Source organism: Sciurus carolinensis, chromosome 9, assembly GCF_902686445.1.
Source record: "Sciurus carolinensis chromosome 9, mSciCar1.2, whole genome shotgun sequence".
NCBI lineage: Eukaryota > Metazoa > Chordata > Mammalia > Rodentia > Sciuridae > Sciurus > Sciurus carolinensis.
The window spans coordinates 39,199,486-39,221,962 of NC_062221.1; the positions used below are offsets into that span (position 1 = coordinate 39,199,486).

Sequence of the window (22,477 nt, forward strand, 5' to 3'; positions counted from 1 at the left end):
ATCATACAAGTTTTCTTTCCAGGTGCCAGGACAGTCATGACCTATATGTCACTCTCAGTAACTATAGTATGTGGGCTGAGCTGGATAGTTCTAGGAAGGGAACTAAGAACAAATAATGGTCTTTTAGTTCATCATAAGGGATCTGACATTTGTGTAGAAGTCTGTGAGAAGCCTTTGCTAAAGGATTTTAAACAGGGAAATAAGACTTGCAAATTATTAGAAAAAAGGTATTCGATAATAATGAGGATATAACAGGTAGTAAGAGCATTAGAGGTAGGGAGAACTTTCAGGAAGGCATTGCCATCATGTAGACAATAGTAGAGACTTGGACCAGGTCTTTTGAAAGTTAAATATCTAGAGAAGATGGGAGGAGGATTTGACCTCCAGGAAAGATGTGGGAGAATAGTGGAAATGCAGAAGGTCAAGGTAGCCCCAGGTATGCATGCTTGGTGCTGTTAACAGAGATACAGACCACAGGAGAAGGAGGCCAGGGGCTGGGGTAGAGGGAGGATAATGGGTTCAGTTGTGAACCTGTTGAATTGGAAGTCTTTTACTGGACACGCAACATATATTTAGGGAAAAAGAGTTTGTCACTCAAAAGAGATATCAGTATTAATGACAGATCAGCTTTGTAAATTGTCGGTCTACAGCTGAAATTGTTAGTCTCCAGGTGGTCATTAAGACCATAGGAGTGCACACAATTCCACTTGATGGGGTAAAAAATGAGTGGAGAGAGATCAGAATCTTAGGGAACATTGCTATTTAAGAAAATAAGAGATGGAAACTAAGGAATCTGAGATTTAAATGACCTGTGAGGCAGCAAGAGAGGCTAAAGCAGGTGATTTCATGGGAACCAAGGAAGAAAGTTTCAAGAAAAGGTAAAAACTAGCAATGAATGTTGTAAAGAATCCATGTTATGAAGGTACAAGAATGTTCATTGCATTCAGCAACACAGTGGGTACTAGTGACCTTAGTGAGAGATGTCACTGTGGAGCAGGTAGGGAGGAGAAGTCACATGGTGTTGACTGAAGAGAGGAGAGGAGGGGACATGGGGAAGCTGGACAAAACCTCAGAAGGCGAGGGCTGCACGTGGAAACAAGGCAACACTAGGTTGACTGCAGAGAAGCTGTGACTCAGCTTGCACACCCTGCCTGCTGGGGCTGGGGACAGCCTTTCTGTGGAGGCCCAGGAACTGGAACAAAAGAGGACAAAAATGTGTCAGAGCTACAGGGCCACAGGAAGAGATAGAACCAGCTGCCTGTCCTCTGCTTACTCAGAGTCCTCACTGTGGGGTCCTAGAGCAGGCTGTAGTGACCCTGAACACCTTGAGAGGCTCTGTGAGAACTCTTGGAACAGGAAACTGACTCTATATTCTCTTCTTGTGCAATTCAACTTAAATATGTAAAAAGAAAGGAAAATAAAATAAAAAATTGTTTTCAATCTCTATTCCCTTCACTGTGCTCTTCATATCAAACCCTTCAAAGAGGAGACAGGAGAGAGAGAGAGAGGAAAGTAAAAAGAAAGTCTGTCCTTGCTTAGTCAATCTCATTTACAATACTCAAAGGGGAAAGAAAGATGTGAACTCATTTATAGGGAGGAGTTCATATTTGGTTTTACTTTGGGGCATATTTTATTAGTTATATCACTGGCCCATGAGTTTTCAAAATTTCTTGTACTATTATTTTTTAAAAGGGTTAGACAAATATATATATGAGTATGTCTATATCTATATATAGACAGATATAGATATATAAAGATATGTAGAGACAGATATAAATATAGATCTGTATCTATATCTGTCTCTCTCTATATATATATATCCAAAAAAAAAATCTTGAAAAGAAGGATGTAGATGTAGATATAGATACAGATAGATCTATGGATATATAGATATCTGTCTATATATGTGTGTGTGTGTGTGTATTCCAAAAAAAATCCTGAAAAGAGACTGGAGATTCTAAAGAGAAATGATCTCAGAAGAAGTGGTGGATGTCAGCAGATGTCACAGATAAGCCTTGGTGAAATAGGAGAAGAGAAAGTTCTTTCCACTGAACTGGATGAGCAGAGAAAACAGATTTAAATGTGAAAAGTCAGGAATTTGACTTAATGTTTGTTGGTCTCTAGTTTTTCCACATGAAGGAGACTCATCTTGGCTCTGAGGTGTGTAGGGCTATAGGCATACCTGGGCACAGTGGGTAAAATGGAGAAACAGGCTCCAGAGTAATCAATCAGTCATATGAGTCAGTTTCCAGACAAGCTTTATGGTTCTGTAAAATTATGAAGGAGACAGAAATTTTTGTTGGAGATGAAAATGGGGGTGGGGAGAAAGATAAGGGTCTTATTTATAGCTGCTGCAAAGAAAGCCACCAACAAAAGCTAAAAGATTTATATTCCCTGAGATATTTAGGCACTCCCCTGAGATTTCCTGACTTCTCTGAGATACCTGACTCTAGGTAAGAGTTCGCTGAAACAGAGCCCTACCTGACACCTGGAGGACCCTGGCACTTTGGTTCCTTTTATTACAATGGCAAGGCCTTGGTACCAAAGGAATCTGTGAAAAACATGGAGGTGCTTAGAGAATGCAAAGTTGGAGACGGCATAGGTCTCTAAGGGATTGGTGTCTCTTATTTGGGGATGGATACTCTATGCTGATGCCCATGCAGTTACAGACTACCAACCTAAAGGTGGGGGCTATATCAATTCACATTACATTATGAAGAAAGAGGCAGGTTTCTACAATGGAAAGGGGGATGTGCATCTTTAGGAGAGGAGTAGAGGTCATTGGAAAATGGGACAGAGCCCTGTTTTGGAAAGATGAAAAATCACTGCACAGTTTGGAGGGCCTTCCTGGGAATGGTGAAGGTAGTTTGTACTATTGCCATTTATCTGCTTTTCTTCAGTGTTTAGCATTTGGACATCAGAATGAAGAATGCAGACAGCTAAAAAACTTCCAGGACTGAGATAATATCTGAGAGGAAAGTAGAGGGATGAGGTCATAAAAAGACAACTCCAAAGAATTCCCTGAAGTAGAGGAAGGTGCCTAGAATTCCCATGGACTGAACAGGAGAACACAGGTGACTACAAGAGAATAAAATCCCTGTTTTAAAAAGTCACTGTGACCCAGGGGAAATCTTTGTTTCACTTCTGGTAAGACAGACCCCAATTGCATTAGCATTTTTGGCAACCACATCATATTGTTGGTTTATATTGAGCTTACAGTCAAACAGAACCCCGAAATCTTTCACCCATGCCACTCTTAAGCCACGCTTCCTACCATCTTACACTTACAAAGTTAATTACTGTTTTGGGCCTAAAAGTAGGGTTTTACATTTATGTCTAATAATTTCACCTTGTTGATTTAGGCTACTGGGACAGCTTTGGATGAATATTTTATGTAGTGATTCAGGTTCTCACAGACCTTTTCCCATACTTTCAATAAGACAGAACCCAGAAGAATTCTTTCTCCAAAATCAAAATGACAGATTTACCCAACCACCATCTTGTTTTTAAGTCTACGTCTCCATTTTGACTAAAAGGGTCTTTCTCCTCTTTCTTCACAACATTCTGAGCTGCCAAACTGCCTTGGTTAGGATGTTTTTGCCTGCAAGGCTGGAATGCTAAATTAACCTGGAACAAACAATAAGAACCTTTATTAGTGCATAGAAGTTGGGAGGCCCAAGCATGGTACATTCATGGGTGTGACTTTGTTTGTGGTTGGGTTGTACCTTCTCCCATGTGTTTTCCTTCGGTCAACTTTGTGGTTGTAAGATGGGTGCCAGGAGCACTAAGGTAGGATAATTCCTTGTTGGTGTCCAGAGGGAAGGTGGAAAGGAAAGTTCAGATGGAAGATTATTCTCTAAGTCTAACTAGGACACCTCCTAGGCCCTAATCATTCCTGATTTGCTTAGGAGTGAGGGGCTTCCTGGGACATGGAACTTGCCATGCTAAAACCAAGAACATCTTGGGCACACAGCGATAGTGGGTCAACTTAGTACCTCTAGCTGGACCAGTCACCATTGCTAGGATAAGACCTGATGCCAAGTGACTTAAGCTAAGGCTCCTGGCAAAGTGATGGTCACTCATAACTAGGGTGGAATAAGTTTCTCAAGTGTGGTTCCAGTCTATCTCTACTAGGTTCATCCGGAGGCAAATTCCTGGCCCTCTAAATCTACTGATTCAGGGCATGGACACTGGAAATCAGTTTTCACCAAACACTACAAATTGCATTTCTATACACCAGTACTTGGAGAAACACTGATTTAGATAAAACAGTACTCACCCCTGAAGCTGGGATTCCCATCCAAAAGGGCAAGGCTGCTCCATGGTGCAGCAAGGCAAGAAGGTGTGCTGGAAAATCACACCTTCTATACCAGTACCCTATTTCCCTGGGTTTCCAGTAAAGTCATCTTTCTGCTCGGAAGAAAGGGAAGTTGTTTTGCGATTGCTTGGTTTTAAGAGAAACCATCCTTTCACTAAACACTCACAAATCATGCTTGAGAGCCACTCTTGGTTTTTGTTGTTGTTGTTGTTGTTGTTTGTTTGTTTGTTTCTTTCTTTCTTTCTTTCTTTCTTTCTTTGTGGAATCAGTATTAAACCCACAAGAAGTAGCTTGTAGGATCTACAGTCATCAGTTTTTTTAAAAAATTTGTTTAAAAGTCAAAAGAATATTTCTCATATTCAGTCTCTGGGGAAGCAACACAGATTTGAGGTGAAGAAATTGAGCTGTGGTCAGGCAAACTAAGCAAAGGATCTGAGCACCTCATTTGCACATATTGATTTTGCATATGTTTATAGTTAAATTATGAAATATATCGTATGCCTTATTGTCTATTCAGAGAATTAAATGATATAATGTTTAGAAAAATTTTGAATAGTGCTTGTCTCATTAAGTAGTAAGCAAATTCTGATAATTCATAAGCTGCCTTTTCATTCATTCATTGTTTGAGGTGTTCTGGATTTTGAGGAGAGGTCTGCACAGTGTTGATCACTAAAGAAGACAAAGTAAGTAGTAGTCCCTGCTATCATGAAACTCAGAGAATTGTCATTAAACTAGGATGACACTATAATAAGCTTATATACAAGATACCAGGACAGAAAGGAAGAAGAAATAATCAATCTGTGGGATAATCTGGGTCTTGAAGAATGATCAACAGTTGTCTAGATGAATGTGAGAGAAGAGGGAAAGAAAAGGATATTCAGAGAAAGAGTACACACAACTGTTAATAATAGCAAGGGAACAAGAAATGGTAGACAGAAGCTGACTGACTGGCTTTTGAGAGAATTAAATGAGATGATGTTTAGAGGACTGGAGAGTTTCATTCTAGAGAGAGAACAGAGATTTAAATAGAGGAGAGTTGGTTGCATAATCACACTTGTGTTTTGGAAAGACCCATCTGGGGACAGTTAGGGTGATAAATTGGGAGATTTGTTAAGAGCCTACAGCATTGCTCCTAGTGAGAGGTGAGGAGGGCTTAAACCAGGAGAGGAATGATAGGAATAGAATATAAGAGTTGGGAACAAGAGATATATAGAGTAGCTACAAATGGCAGGGCTGGGTAATGGATTACTTGTAGAGACAGGGAGAAGAAAAATTTGAGGGGGATTCCCTGGTTTCTGTCCTTGGGTGTCATCCAGATAATGTCTAGAGCTCAGGGTGGCAGAGTCAAATTTTGGACCTATTGAATGAGTTCTCTGGTGGACATCCAAGTGGATATGCCCAGTAGATGGCCAGCTCTGCAAGTTCTGTATGGGGAGTGAGTTCAGGCCTGGATTGATGGGCTGGCCTCAGTGGGGAGCAGTCTTTTTAAAACATATATATATATATATATGTGTGTGTGTGTGTGTGTGTGTGTGTGTGTGTGTGTGTGTGTGTGTTTTAATTTAATATTTCACCATTTAAATTTCCCATTGACCTATACAGCATTTACAGACTGGAAAGCTACCAGATTATAGTTCCTTTGATTCTGTTTCAAAATTATCAACATTTTCAGAGAAAGTAGTGCAGTTATCCTAAAAAAAAAAAGAAAAGAAAAGAAAAGAAAAATAGGGACCCACACACAGTCTCAACAGAAGAGGCACCTGAGAGCAGCCTCAGGAGCCAGACTGCCTGGACTGGGGTCCTGGTTCTGCCAGGTGCTATGTAACCACCTCAGTATTTTTATAAACTAGACCTCATAATATTCACTTCACAACTTTGTGGTAGGAATTGAGTTATCATATTTTAAGCATTTAATGCTGCCTGACACATTTTTATTTTTTTTTCCCTTTAAAAATATTTTTTTTAAATTGTGTTGGTTCTTTTTAATTATATATGACAGTAGAAGTCATGTTTATATGATTATACAAGCAAGGAATATACCTTATTCTGGATAGAGTGCCGTTCATATGGATATCCATGGTGGTGGGATCACTGTGTTATTTTCATATATGTCCGACTCATTCTAGTGTCTTTTCTTTGCTAATCCCCCTCCCTTTCCTCCATTCCCCGTTGTCTAATCTACTGCATTTCTATTTTTTTCCTCCCCCATCCCCCTATTGTGGGTTAGCTTCCACCTATTAGAGAAAACATTCGACCTTTTGTTTATTGGGACTGCCTAACTCCACTTACCATGATGATCTCCAAATCCATCCATTTGCTGGAAAATGTCATAAAGTCATTCTTTATGGCTGAGTAATACTCCACTGTGTGTCTGTACCACATTGCCTTTAAACATTCTTCTGTTGAAGGGCACATAGGTTGGTTCCATAGTTTAGCTTTTGTGAATTGAGCTGCGATAAACACTGATGTTACTGCACCACTGTAGTCCGCTGATTTTAAGTCCTTTGGATATATACCAAGGAGAGGGATAACTGGGAACAATCTTTTAGTTTTGGAATTTGAGGTGACAAGAATTGCCAGAAAGATGCCTCAGCTGAAGCTGTAGACTAGAATGAGGACAGGAATCCCCAGAAGCAAAAAAATTCCACAAAGCGCTAAACGAGGGTTCCGTGAGGTCATCTGCATGTTCTCCCAGAGTTCAGGCCAAAAGGACTAATTTCATTAGAGCCATTCACTCCCTTATTTCCAGGATGTTTTAACTAATCTTTCTAGGCCCTTATTTACCTTCTAATTATAGACGTAGTCCAAATTTTTTTAATTACATTTTGAGAAGTTAGTTTTCTAAGTAAATGTTTCTAGTTGTTTAGAAACCACTTGTATCTGCTTTCTTATGTTCCTGTCCCCAATGTCAACAATTCTAAATAGAAAACTTTTTTCAAAAATATTTAATTTAAAATGTTAATATCACTTCTGATGGAGAAATGAGAGTAGGAAGCATAAAAGTATGACAGATTTGAGAAATAAATGCCAAGGGGAGAAAAATCTGACAAAATCTATGACCAAAAATATTTTTCAGGGAGAAAAATATATGTTTACTGTAGCTACTCTGGTATTTAAACGAGCTGCAGCAAGTTGCTTCCTTCCTTTTTTCCTGCAGCAGTTGCTGAGGTAGCCTGGGAAAGATTAGGGGGAAAATATCCCAAGAGTATCACATATGAAGAAAATATAAGCGCCTAGTGAAATAGTCAAAAAAGACTTCTGCCAACAGCACACAACAAACCAGGGTCACTGGGGAGAAAAATCCAACAACCCAGGAAATAAAGAACTCCAGATGGTGGACGCCACCTAGCGGGCATCTGGAGGATTCCATGAAAATAAAATGACAAGAGGACTTTAGAATTTGTGGATGACTTAAAATCATTGTTAGCGATTTTATTCACTCTTTCAGTAAACATTTAGTGAGAGCCTGCTATGTACCAGGGACATTATTGAGTACAGAGCCTTTTGTATTAATGATTTATTGTTGAGTCTATGAAATCAGCTGTCCCCAAATTCTAACTTGATTATTTTTCTGACATAATTAATATCTGTATTAAACCTCAGTTTCATTTGGTGGTGAAAACTTAATCTCAGTCACTGTAGTACTCCTATGTCCCATGGCCTGGTGAGGTCTGTGTCCTGGGGCTTAATGCTGGTGAGGCAGCTGCACAGGGAGGCTTCATCTAGCTTCCTGCAGTGCTATCTGTACATAGTCTTCAAGGGAGATGCTCTTTGAACATGGGCTCTCATAAGTCATGATGAATCAGCTCTTATTTCTAAGCACTGAGTTTCTTTGTATTTACATCATTCTCAGATATTTCCGTCATCTTCTGCAACATTCTGCTGCTCTTTTACTGCTGCTTACTGCATACACATTGGTTACCCATAAAAACTGTCTTGAAACTTATCTTAGTTTCATGTAGGAACTGAATCACTGGTCATTGTGGCCTCAAATTCTCCAGATCTCTCTTGGACACAATTTGCTCCATTTTCTAAAGGTACAAAAGAGTTTATGTTCAAATCATTCCATGGGGCTAGATCATAGGCTACATTTTGAATTGTAAAGGTAGGTGAGGCCGGTTAGGAAGTTGAGGCTAGACAGCAAGATTTTATGTTATGCTAAAGGATTTTGCATATTTATTGCATTTAGCAAGTGATTGCAGTGGTATAGATAAGGGGTAAAATGATATTGAGTTGGACATTGGAGAATTATAATTTGAGAAACAATTGTGTGGTGCAACTGATTGTACTTGGAAACACCAACCAACCTCAGTCCAAATATCACCATTGTGCAAAGCACACAAAAGCAGTTCCTAGAGGAAGAGACAATCCATGGGTGCTCAGTTTGTGGAGTAGGGTGGTCTAGGTTTTATCCCACACTTGGCCAGGAGTCTTGGGTAGTAAACAACCTGTCTTTCAAACTGTGGTGACCCTAAGCATTGAAATGGAGAGTCAAGTCAATACCCTTGAAAGCATGTCTAGAAACAGATTTCTACTTATTAGTTTCAAGTATTTTTTATTTTGACTATGCAGGGTGGTAAGGTATAGTCAGATGTGCTAGTTGAGTTTCAATTTTCCCCAGTGAAATTATGATACAGTCAACAAAGATAAAACATCTTTAAAAAGAAAGTAAATATCTTAGATGATTCTTTAGGGAAAAATTATCTTATCCTTAAAATTTCTGAAAAACTTTTTTTCTTGAGAAAGTCTAAAACAGTCACAGCAAAGAAGAGCCTAAAGAGACAAAATGGGTAAGTATGACTAGTAAACACAACTATAATATACCTGATGTGATCCTTGAATAGGAAAAGGACATTACCTGAAAACTAAAGAAGTCCAAAAAATCATGGGTTTTTGCTTAATAATAATGTAACAATATTTATTCAAACGCTATCTGAGAATTTAATACCAGGGGAAACTGGCTGTAAGTTTGCCAGAAATATCTTTACTATCTTCTTAATTTTTCCATATATCTAAAACTTTTAAAAATAAAATCTATCTTTAAAAATTAAATAAATTGGGGGAAAATATGAAAAAAAATGTTCCCTTGATTTAGAGTAACTAAATTGTACCTTGAACATTAAATAGTCAGTTTATTCTGATAATCATTAAGGTATGTGTTGGACTTACCAACAACCTAGTTGGGAAGATGAGCCATCCAGGTATGTAAGAATGAATCACAAACAGGTAGCAAATGTTAAATTCCAAAAGAGTGAAATGCAAATCAAAATCTTGGAATTTAAAGAAGTATCTTTGGTGGAAAAGAAGCATTGGCTAGTGGTAGGCAAAGAGGTCTGCAATAATTTCATGTAAATGATAGGAGTTCAAGGGGATCTGAAGAAAGAGTGAGGCTTAGATCTCTTTTAATTGGCATGATGTTACCCTCTTCACATGCTAAATTAAAGTTTTTAATCTTCTTGAGGTAGAATTCCTGAGTTTTTTCTTGCATGGATTATGCTTTGGTGTCATCATAAGAACTTCTTGCCTAGTCCCAAATCCCAAAGATTTTATCCTATTTATTTTCAGGTTTATGTTTTACAGTTAAGTCAATGATCCCTTTTGAATTAATCTTTTCATAAAGAGGTTTAATTTGAAATTGCATTTTTCTTTATCTTTTCTTTCTCCCTTTCTGTCTTTAATTGTTGCATAGGAATGTTCAATTACTTCATCACTATTTGTTGAAAAGTCTGTCCTTTCTACGGTTAGTTTTCCTTTGTCAGAAATCAATTAAGTTTGTTTGTGTGGGTCTATTTCTGGTTTCTTTATTGTGTTCCAACTGATGCAGGGACCTATCTGTCCACCAAGGCCACATTGCCATGATCAGCATGGCTGTATGGTAGGCCTTAATGTTCAGTAGAATGATTCTTCTCATTTTATTCTTGTCAAGATTGTTGTAGCTGCTCTAAGGTTTTTGCCTTTCCATAAAATCTTAGAATAATTTTATCTATGCCCACAAAAAAATGTGGGCAAATATTTCTATACAAATAGAAATTGTATTAAACCTGTAGATGAGTTTGAGGACAATGACATACTGTGCTGTATTCAGTCTTCAAATAAAGACAGTTAAATTTTTTCCTCTTTAGTCTGTGTATTCTTTATTTCTTCTCCTTGCCTTATTTAAGTGCTTAGAACTTCAAATCATATGTTGAATAAGAGTGGTAAATGTGAATAAACATCCAATTTTTCACCTTTTACATTTTAAGATATCAGCTGTAGATTATTTGTAGATGCTCTTAAGCTGATTCTGCTTTATCCCTAATTTGATGAAAGGTTTTATCATTTCATCTTGTATTTTATCAAATGCTTTCTCTAAATCAATTGATTTAACTATATAGATTGAATTACAAATATTGAACTAAGCTTTAATACTTATAATGAATTTGGTTATGGTTTATAATCATACTTATACATTGTTGCACTTGATTTATTACTCTGTTGGTGAGGATTTTTTTCCATTTCAGTTCATGGGAACTTCTAATCTGCAGTTTTCATTTATAGTATCTATTTGGTGTTGGTATTAGGGTAATATGGATCTCTTTTTGTCTAGCTGTTTTAAAATGTATCATAAATTATTGTAGGTTAGACTGGAAATGTTCCTTCCTTTATTTTTTGGAAAAGATTTTATAAAATTGGTGTTAATTCTTCTTGAAATGTTTGATATAATTCTTCAGTGAAATCATTTGGGTCTGGAGATTTCTTTTTTGGGGGGAGCCTTTACTAATTCAACTTCTCTAGTGATAAATTAATTACTTAAGGAAAAATAAGCTATGTGGTTCCTTTTGTTGGCATTTTGATAGTTTGTGGTATTTAAGGAATTTGTTCATTTCTTCTGTTTTTAAATGTATGAGGTTTACATTGTTCGTAGTATTGCCTAATTATACTTTATAGTGGCAATAGAATCTGTAGTAATATCTTCTGTTTCATTATTGGTAGCTGTGACCTGTTTTCTTTTTTTAACTATTGTCAGTCTTATTAAAGATGTACCCATTTTACAGACTGTTTCAGAGAACCAGTTTTTATTCATTGATTTTCTCACCTGATTTCCTAATATTACCAATTTCACTGATTTCTGCTCAGTTTCCATAATTCCTAATTTTCGGTTATTTCCTAATTTAGGTTTATTTTGCTCTTATTTTTCTGGTTTATTGAGGTAGGAACTTTGATTATTGATCTGAGAAGTTTCTAGTATTTAGTGGAATAAATGTCCCCTTGGTACCATTTTAGCTACATTCTACATATTTTGGCCTGTTGCATTTTCATCCAATTCTCTGTAGTTTTCAATTTTCCTTTGAGATTTTTTTCAGCAGGCATACACCACTTTAGGTTTGGCATGTCAATCTTAGCGTGCTTTTGTGGGCTGTGGTTTAATTTTCAGAGATTTATAGTGTTATTTTCTTTTCCTTTGTTTTTATCTAGGGTTCCCACTGGTCTGCTTGGGCTGGGGAGGTGGCAGTATTTCCCAAGGCTGGCAGTCTGTTGTCTCTTGCTGAAGAAGAGTCCTCTCAGGTCTATGAGGGTAAAGAGGATTCCTTAGATGGGCTACTTGTTGAGGCAGGGTTTTTTCTTGCAAGAAAAAAAGTTCCTGCAAGAAAAAGTTAGGAAGTTCCATGCCCAGAGGGGAAGCCAGGAAGTGCTTCCCTGGCTGAGTTTTGTGAACAGGGTTGTAGGATCCATTCCTTTAGCTAGTGGTGTCGGGCTCATCCAGTGTTTCCAGGGAGACTCAGTATAGAGACAGAACAGGCCCACTGAACTGACTTCTGTTGCTAGGTTGGGGGTTGGGAAGTGCCAGTTCTGAGTTGCCTTCCTCTGTTCTGTTCTTGGCTCCCACCTTAGTTCCTGTTACCACCTTTTGAAATTCTCCTTTGGTTTCCTCTTGTGTTATTTCACGAATTAGAATTTAATTTGGTGAGGAGGAACAAGGAGAAATAAGTCTATGCTATTTTATCTTGGCAAGAAGCTTACCAGTGTTTTTTCAATAAAGCGAAAGTTGAAGCCAGTCATGTGCAGTGGCCTATACCTGTAATCCCAGCTACCCCGGAGGCTAAGGAAGGAGGATCACAAGTTCAAGGTCAGCTTCAGCGACTTAGTGAGAGCCTGTTTTAAAATGAAAAATGAAAAGGGTTGGGGATGAGACTCAGTGGTTAAGTACCCCTGGGTTTAATTCCTGGTACCAAAAAAAAAGAAAGAAAAAGAAAAGTTTGTTCATTTATATTTAATAGGCAAATAATATTTGTATATATTTATGGGCTACAATATGATAATTCAATACATGTGTTCAATGTATAAGAGCAAATCAGGGTAATTAACATTTCCACATCCTCAAACATGTTTCATTTCTCTGTGTTGGGAATGCTTGGACTCTCTTTTCTAATGATTCTAAAATATGTTGTGTTCACTTTAGCAGCACATATCCTAAAACTGGAAGATACAGAGAAGATTAGCATGTTCCCTGCCTAAGGATGACACGCAAATTTGTGAAGTATTCCATATTTTAAGATGAAAAGTTATACACCATTTGTGTACAATGAATCGAAATGCATGCTGTTGTCATGTATGACTAAATAGAACAAATAAAAACACTAGGCCCTACATGGATGTACACCACAGTTATTCTGCTGTGCCCTAGAACACCAGCAGTAATCCCACCCATCTGCATTTTGATGCCTGTTGTCTATCTTCTCTCCATTCTCCATCCCTCCTACTTTACTTTTCCCATTCTCTAGTCATTGCTACTCTACTTTCTTCTTTTACGAAATAAATTATTTTCAGCTTTCACAAAAGAGCGGGAACATGCAATATTTGTCTTTCTGTGTCTGGTTTTATTCCTGTAGCATGATGTCCTCCAGTTCCATCTGTGGGCCACATAATTTTTTTTTCCATCTTTTTGATTTGAGAAGGAAATATTTGTCTAAATTAATGCCTCAAGGATTTTATCTTATATTTTCTTCTAGAAGTTTGATAATTATGTTTGAGGTTTTGATACATTTTACATTTTTTGTATGCTGTGAAATAACAAGGTTTGTCTTTTGTCTAGGGATATCTAATTGTTCTAGCATCATTTATTGAATATTCTATCTTTCCCAGTATTGGACTGTCTTTAAATATTTAAGAAAAATCAGTCATTTATACATAAGAGGGTCCATTTGTGGGCTCTGTCTGTTCCATTGATTTCTATTTCTATCCTTACACCAGTGAAAGTCCTCCAGTTTTGTTCTCCATTGCATTTCTATCTTATTTATAGAATCAGCTTTTTAATTTCAATAGCAAATAGCCTAACATGATTTTGTTTGAGGTTATGTTAAATTCACAGAACAATTTGGGCAGAGATTAACAATATTGAAATATCTAATCAATGAACATGGTATATCTGCTCCATTTTCTTAGATGTTATTTACTTTCTGTAAGCAATGTTTTTTTTTAATTGTATACAAATGGATACAAATAATCCAATCAACAAATGGTCTAAGGAAATGAACAGACACTTCACAGAAGAAGATGTACAAGTAATCAACAGATATATGAAGAAATGTTCAACATCCCTAGTAATAAGGGAAATGCAAATCAAAACTACCCTAAGATTTCATCTCACCCCAATTAGAATGGCGATTATCAAGAATACAAGCAACAATAGGTGTTGGCGAGGATGTGGTGAAAAAGGTACACTCATACATTGCTAGTGGGGTTGCAAATTAGTGCAGCCACTCTGGAAAGCAGTGTGGAGATTCCTCAGAAAGCTTGGAATGGAAACACCATTTGACCCAGCTATCCCACTCCTTGGCCTATACCCAAAGGACTTAAAATGTAAGCAATGTTTTGTAATTTTCAATATGTTTGTTCATTTTTTTTTTAAAGGTGTCTCCAAGTATTTCAGGGCTTGCAAGGCTATTGCATTAAGAACCTCTTATCAAAGAATATAGAGTAAAAGAAGAAATCAGTTATTTTCAAGGAACAATTGGAAATAAAATTACAAAAGGAATAGAGCATTCATATTTCCTAGGACTTTGAGTATTGTGTGAAAGATACTTTACTTGTTCCCAGTCTTAAGGAAGAAGTATTTAATCTCTCACCATTCAGTATTATGTTATATTAAGAAAGCTTAAGAACAAATTTTAATTTCATAAAATGATTTTTTAATCCATTGAGATGGTCATATGATTTTTCTACTTTAGTATCATGTACTCTTACTCCAGACACCAGTTTTCTGGATACAATATATGTGGGTGTGTGTGTGTATCCTTCTCTCTCTTTCTGACTGGATCTCATTTGTCAAAATTTTGTTAAATATTTTTACATCTTCTTTTCACAAAGAATAATGATTGTGATTTTTGTTTTTATGCACTTGTTCAGTTTTAGGACAATAGTAATGCTGATCTTATAAAATGAGTTAAGTACTTCCTCCTCCTTTATTTTTTGAGAATTTGTGTGGAACTTGCGTTATTCATTCCTTAAACAGTAGTAGAATTCTAGACTTCCAACACTTACTTTTCTCTCCAGTCCCAGTCTTCAATTTCCAACTCTGAAAAATAGTTCTATTTTCCTTCCTTTCCCTCTATGACTTCACTAGTGCAGGTCACTCATAATCAACCCAGCTTCTCCTAAATTACTGCAGTGTTAGCTAGAATCCATTCAGCATTGGACTTGAAAGTGACAACTATGCATTCTAGACCTTCTAGCTGTTCATATATTGTCTTTTTGAAAATCAGACACCTTTAATCCCTTTAATGAAATATAGTACTTCCTAAAACAATGTATTAATCACTTCCATAATGTAATGATTTATTTACAATAAAATATTTTATACAACTCTATGGTGATGAGGAGGTAAAAGCCCCTCCCTTAGATGATGTACTGTCAAATAGTATACATTCTATACAAATATAGCAGAAAAATAAAACATCGTTATCTCTAAGGTCAAGAAAGAAAAGATCAAGATTGTGGTCTTCATAGCTGTGGGCTCCACCACAATTAAAAGACCTCATTTTAGTCAGCTTTTATATCACTGTGAACAAAAGATCTGACAAGAACAATTTAAGAGGAGGAAAAGTTCATGTGGTGTTCAGAGTTTCAGAGGTCTCAGTCCATAGGTGGCCTATTCCATTGCTCTGGGCCTGAGGTGTGAACTTAATGGCGGAAGGATGCGAAGGAGGAAAGCAGCTCAGGACGTGGCCATCAAGAAGCAAAGAGCTCTGCTCACCAGGGACAAAAAATATGTCCTAAAGGCACATCCCAGTGATCTACCTCCTCCAACTACTCCCTACCTGCCTTCAGCTACCATCTAGGTAATCCATTCACGAGGATTTATTCACCAGTGAGGTTAAGGTTCTCATAACCTAAAATCATTTTACTTCTAAACCTTCTTGTATTGTTTCACAAATGAGTTTTTGGGGAACATAGAAGGCACTTTAAAAATTCTAGTGATTCCTGCTACCTTCATATCTAAACCATAGAAAACATCCTAAAGGATCTTAGTGATTCCTACTACCTTTCAGTGAACAGATCATGGAAAAAATGATTAGTATTGTGGTTTACTGGGAAAACACCTTTATTTGCATAAAGCCCCATATTAGGCAATGTATTGGAGGCATGTGAATAAATGTCTTGGAAATATAAATTCTACCTTGTTCCTTGACCAAGTAGCCATAATATAAGTGAGATACTCAATGCCCAAACAGAGGGTGAGCACAAATGCTGAGAAAATATAGATCATGCTGATAACAAATTTCTGATAGTTAAGAACATTTTTGGTGTTCAGTGATTTGGTGTTCAATAGACTTAAATATAGGTTCCAGACAATTAACAAGACATCATGAAAAGAATGTATGAAAACAGATATCTGGAAAACTCTCGGAGAACCAGAACATTTGGGGGGGAGGACATTGAGAGCTTTCTTTGGAGCATTATTAGTCACCTGGCAATAGCATCTGATGGTAGATAGTGGTTATAGTTCCTGACAAAAGATTCCAATGCTCAAAAAGGTAGTCCAGGAGAACAAAGCATAGGAGTCTATTACTTATCACACAAACATATAATATGTATTATATATGCATGTTAAATAGAGTAATAAAAAATCTGTATGCACTTGCACCTATCTTTCATTTGATTTATATGAGCATTTTGCTCATATATATATATATATATGCTCATATATATATATATGCTCATATATATATATGTATCAATATATAGTTCTCAGAAACATCATTTAGAAGTTAATATAGTAGTTCATTGTGAGCTGTAACTTATTCAGAATTCTATTTTCACTATGTTTACTCGTTTGCCTTTCTAAACAATAGGGAACACAGATACAGGAGAATGATTAAAATATAAAGTTCAGAAAAATGTTTATGTACAGAAAGTTATATTATTTTTCTTGGTATGTATTCCTGAAGGGAGACTTTGTGAGATGGTTGAATATTTTTGTGAACTTTGGTATAGATTTCTGAACTATTCCAGAAGATGGTGGCAGCTTCCTCCTTATTCTCCTTCTCCTCCTCCTTCTCTTCCTTCTGTCTTCCTCTTCTTCCCTGCTCCTCCTCCTTTTCTTCTTCTCCTCCTTTTCTCTCTTCTTCTCACCCTTTCTCCTCCTCCTCTTTCTTTTCTCCTTCTTCTTCTCCTCCCCCCTCTTCCTCTTTCATCCCCTCCTCCTCCTTCTCCTCTTCCTTCTTTCATCCTCTTCTTCATCTCCTCCTCCTCCATCTTCCCCCTCTTCCTCTACTTCTTCTTCTCTTCCTCCTCCTCCCTCTCTTCTTTCCCTTTCTCCTCCTCCTCCTCTATCCCTTCCTCCTCCTTCTTGTCCTCCTACTTCTCTTCCTTCTTTTTTCCTCTTCTTCATCTCCTCCTCTTCTTCTTCTTCTGTTTCCTCTTCCTTTTTTTTTTTTTTTTTTTTTTTTTTGGTTCCAGGGATCGAACCTGGGCACTCAACTACTGAGGCACATCCCCAACTCTTTTTATTTTTAATTTTGAGACATGGTCTCAATAAGTTGCTCAGGTCTTACTTGCTAAGCTACTGAGGCTGGCTTTGAAATTGCAATCCTCCTGCCTCATACTTCCAAGACATTGGAATTACAGTCATGTACCACCATGCGTGGCTACAACTTCTTTTTTTTTTTTTTTAATATCTTTAGTTATAGATGATACAATACCTTTATTTTATTTATTTATATTTATGTAATGCTGAGGATCAAACCCAGTGCCTCACACATGCTAGGCAAGTACTCTACCTCTGAGCTACAACCCCAGCATTACAACTTCTTTTGACAGACTCATATGACTGCTTTGTCAAGGGAGAACTATGGGCATAATGTAGTTGGATATTACAAAGAACCTGGTAAAGAATTAGTTCATTTTTAAGGAAAAGTTTTAGAAATGCAAAGGAGATAATAGCTCAATAAAGTGGATTTAATATAACCAAAAGGTGCTGATTGATATAAAGATAAGAGTTTAAACAGGTTTCTAGCAGCCTGTCACTCTATATTCTGGAATTTGTTTTCTATGCAGTATTTCTTTTTAAAATCGATGATATAAATAAAGACATAGAAAATCTGTTTAGAAAACTTGATGATCAAGAAGATTGAGTTTTAGGAGACAGTTGTCTGGCTAAAATTTGTAGACACTGGAACATATGGGTTAGTCACATGGGATTTGGAGTAGGAGTGGGTTTTAAAGGCAGCTCCATCCCTTCGTGGTTCTCTTAACTTTGATCAAGTGACCTAATCTCTCTCCATTTCATTATCATTTTCATTTTGCCCTTTCTACATGAGCCTTGTCTTATCTGTACACTGTGGACACAAACACATATTTTCATGATATATCTACATTTTTCTTTCTCTACTCAGTTATTTATGAATTTTATCATGGCAAGGTTACTTCCCACCAAGAAATGAACTTCAATGAAAAGATTTATGTCTTCCTTGGTAGAAGAGTGGAGTGGGGAGTGGAAGAATTTAGGGACAAATGAACATATTTCTGATAGTATTATCAGGAAAAGTGAAATAATAGAAAGTGTGCAAAATGCTTAACATGTTTTCTAGCACACAGGAACTATGCACGTAATTATTATGAACCTGAATATATTCTGGCAAACTGGAAATTTGAGTCAATTAATAGCATCGTGTATGCTAGAGATAAGTATAATTCTTGTACCTGGTTCTAGAAATAAAAAACATGATTCGTCTCAGATTTAATTATAAGAACATCATTGAGCTAATTAAACATAAGATGAATGGTATGATGTGTCATTTAAAAACACTAACTACTGCACATGACCTGTGGATGATTCAGTAGACATGTGTAGAGAAAGGGAGATGAGAGCTTTGGTCTACGCTGTGTTGCTCACTCCACGCCTAAAGCATTGTGCTACATTTGGGGTTTGGAATTAAAGTCGTGTTTTTCAGATTGATTTGTTTATATTATTAAGGTTTTTTTCTGCCAGTAACATTTTTTTAGGAGACATTGTCTAAAATAGTTACATTTCACATGAAGAAGAAAAGTTGGGGAAGATATGATAGCTATCTGCAAATATTTGAAAACTACTATCTGGATAAATTAAGTTCCTTTCAATACAAGTAGGAGAAATTAGGGAAATTGGAGAATTTCACAGGATCTGTGGAAGGTCTAGCACCAGGCACGAGTTGCACAGCTCCAGGTGCCTTAAGGCAGCCCAGCTCAAGACTTCTTCCCGGGGAGCCACCATCGTGTGCCTTAGCACCAGCATCCTCTCTTCCTGGTTCTCTGGAGAGAGAAGCTGATGAAAATTGACCATCAGGTCCGCTCTTTAGATCAAAGGATGCAGCAGGAAATAAAGTGGGCTTTAAATTTAGCTTTAGAAGTCACAGCTGAAACTGCCTCCCCTTAACTTCTTTCATGCCATCTCTTAATCCCAAGTGGATAGATTTTTTTCAAGGGCACTCGACCACTGAGCCACATTCCCAATCCTATTTTGTATTTTATTTAGAGATAGGGTCTCACCCATTTGCTTAGTGCCTCACTTTTGCTGAGGCTGGCTTTGAAATCAAGATCCTCCTGTCTCAACCTCCCAAGCTGATTACAGGTGTGTGCCACCGTGCCCAGCTCCAAATGGACAGATGTTTAAAGAGGCTTTTTCCTTGATAATGTCCTCCATTTCTTTCAGTGTATTGCTCTGAACCCATTATATGACAGTTGCTGTTGAGCTTTACTTAAAACTGAGCAGAAGAAAATATCCTTTATTGAGAGTTTGCTTTTTTTTTTTTAAACTGAAAGAGGATGATTTTATTAATCACAACATAAAACTGACATGGAATCCCATTAGAATGGAACCAGGATAAATAATACTGTTATAAAATTTACATTTCTTATATTCAAGGGGAAAATATTACATATTAGGGCTCTTCTTGGTGTTATGAACTAATTTCAGCAAAACTTTATTTTAAAAAATACTAAGTAGCAATTAATATATATTCTTAAACTGTGCTAAGATAAAGTTAGAAAAGCAACTGGTAACAACCAGCAGACTTAGAATACATTTTGTTACACATTAAGAACCATATTTCTTTTTTAGCTATTATATCAGTGAACCTTTTTCATCGATAAGGCAAGTACTGGCTATGGGTGACACATGATTAGTAAGTTTTTTCTTAAGTAACAAATACTTGACTAATCAAGACTCAAGTGAGTTTTCTTTCTTGATTTTGTTCTTTTGTACTAAGGGAGGCAAATATGAAATACAACTGTTGTAAATCTTCTTAAATAAGGGTAATGAATTATTAAGAATGCCTCTGAAATATATCTACTATTAAAAATAATAGGCCTCTGAATAATTTTCAAAATTCAGTTCTCATTTTGGTATAGAATTTGATAATCATAACACATCTGATCTGTATTTTCTTCTATCAACTACATTTTGCCCTCAATAAGGGTTAGCGTTATGGTCTCAAATTATTTCTACATATAAAGCATCTTTAAATAAGTTGTTTTTGCTGAACTGATGACTTTTCTCACTTTTGTGCCCATGAAAATTAATGAGCATACACATACATATACTTGCATACGTATGTATGTATATATAAGTAAGTTACTTTACCATTAGAATAAAACTAGACACTAGGGGGACAACTCTGAGGAATAGTTTGGTCTTCTATAGAAATCTTCCTCTAGACTGAAGAAGGCAGGTATAGTTCACTGAAGGATGTGATGAGGCTGTAGTAAGTTTTTTCATCATCTGTTAATCCTGCATTGCCAGGTCTCACCACCACAGCTACATGCACATCTGCTTCCTCAGCAGCACTGGCCTCTAAGGTAACATCTGTTAGAAACAAGATGTTGTTGGTTGAGCATCCAATGCTGTTTGCAATCTTTCTGTAACTCTCACTCTCTACTTTGTGTCCAATCTTGGTATCAAAGTGACCATCAAAAAGCTCGAGAATATTTCCCTCTGTAGAATGCCCAAATAATAGTTTCTGAGCCTCTACACTTCCAGAAGAATAGATATACACCTTCATCCCAACTTCTCTCCACTTCCTGATTGCTGGGACAACATCTTCAAAGAACTCTGCTTTCATGCTCCCAGCTGTGAATGCTGCCCTCCACATGTGGCCCTGCAGTTGTTTGAGTGCTGTGGTCTTTCGGTCCAGAGACATCTGCCAGTACACATTATCTACCACGGCGTGGATCGTCTGTTGTGAGTTATCTACCCCATTCCCGGACGCTGCAGGGATTGGAACAGCCCCATCCAGGTGGGCATCTTCTTCAGCCTGTTTCCTCAAAAGATTGACATCCTGCTGGCACTCCTCCTCTTCCCAATGTGTCTGCAGATACTCTTTAACATTTTCTTTGATGTAAGGAAATAAAATGTCCTTCGATATCTAACAAGATCACAGTGACTTCAGCGGGCACCGAAAGCACGACCATTTCCCCACCAGATGTTACCACGGAAATCGGTCTGCTGGTAGGGAGGGTGGAAGGCAGCGCCAGCTGCGCCCCAAGACAGTCCTGGGCTTCCGAGAGCCCCGCAACAATCTCGGAGATGGCGACCGCGTGGGGCCTGAAGAGAGCAGGAGAGGATACCTCCGCGGACAAGCAAGTGGAGAGGACCTCCGCCCAGGGGTCAGAACTCAACGCTCCCGAGAGTTTGCTTTTCCTCTGAAATTAGTGATTAATATGATGCACCTTCAAAGGTAGAAGGCTATAGCTAAAAATCTCCTGGAAGGAATAGCTATAAGGTAATGAATTTGTTTTAAATTTGGGCCTACAGAGGCAATGTCTTTTTATACTAATATTTTAAGGAGTTATTGAATATATAATATATTAAAATAAGAGATGAGCTTTAACAAACTGAATTTTATAATATAACCTATCTCTGTTAACCTGTTAACATGGGAATATGAACAAAAACACATAATAGCGAAACATAGCAGCCACAGACAATATAGAAATAAATGTGCCTGACTGTGTCTCAGAGAAACTTTACAAAACCAGGTGGTACATAAGATTTGGCCCAAGAGCCTCAGTTTTTTTATGCCCATTTTACCTAATTATGTTTCTATAAAAAAAAAAAAAAAAAAACCTACAGACTCCCCAAATCTAGTTGTTCAAACAGGTCCCAGGAGTCTCAGAATGTTGACTCACATGACCAATGCATTTTAGGATTAAATCTATTTGAAAAATTTGTCTGCTTTTTTTCATTGAAATTAATATTCCAGAAATCATAAACTGTTCTTCAACAATCTTCATAATTTGGCATGTTACATAGAACTTTACCTTTATTTTTTTTTAATTAAACACTTTTTTCATTTAACCAAAATATGTAAAAAGAGAACAATATATCACCAATGTAAATATAAAATCAGCATCACTTATCACAGAGAAGGTGCTTAAAAGTATTAATAGAAAATGTGTGTGTGACCTAATGTTCTCTTTTTAACACCAAAGATAGTAACTATTTTTGGAAATACTGGTTTAAATGATTTCTGTTCCCTGTTTGCCTTTCAAATTCTAGCCTAACCAAACAATCAATTGGTGAATCAGTCCAAAACTGGGACTTCCTTCCCCACAATTATTTTCCTACCCTTCCCCTTCTCAATAGCCTCTTTATCTTCTAAAAAGAAGGAATCTAACAAAGCCCACTTCAACTCTCATCCCTTA

At 37.1% G+C, this 22,477-nt stretch overlaps 1 protein-coding gene and 1 non-coding gene across 2 annotated transcripts; one reads left to right on the top strand and one right to left on the bottom strand.

Annotated features, from left to right (window-relative positions):
- The first annotated feature begins 12,745 nt into the window (after positions 1-12,745).
- On the top strand, positions 12,746-12,851 carry LOC124993891 (U6 spliceosomal RNA). Its single transcript, XR_007110405.1, has one exon. It is a non-coding gene; the product is annotated as a U6 spliceosomal RNA (small nuclear RNA).
- Positions 12,852-20,485: 7,634 nt separating this feature from the next.
- LOC124993309 (enolase-phosphatase E1-like) lies at positions 20,486-21,244 on the bottom strand. Its single transcript, XM_047565070.1, is given in 2 exon segments — positions 20,486-21,193; positions 21,195-21,244. Coding segments are annotated over 2 exon segments (756 nt in total). The 3' UTR covers positions 20,486-20,487.
- Positions 21,245-22,477: the final 1,233 nt, after the last annotated feature.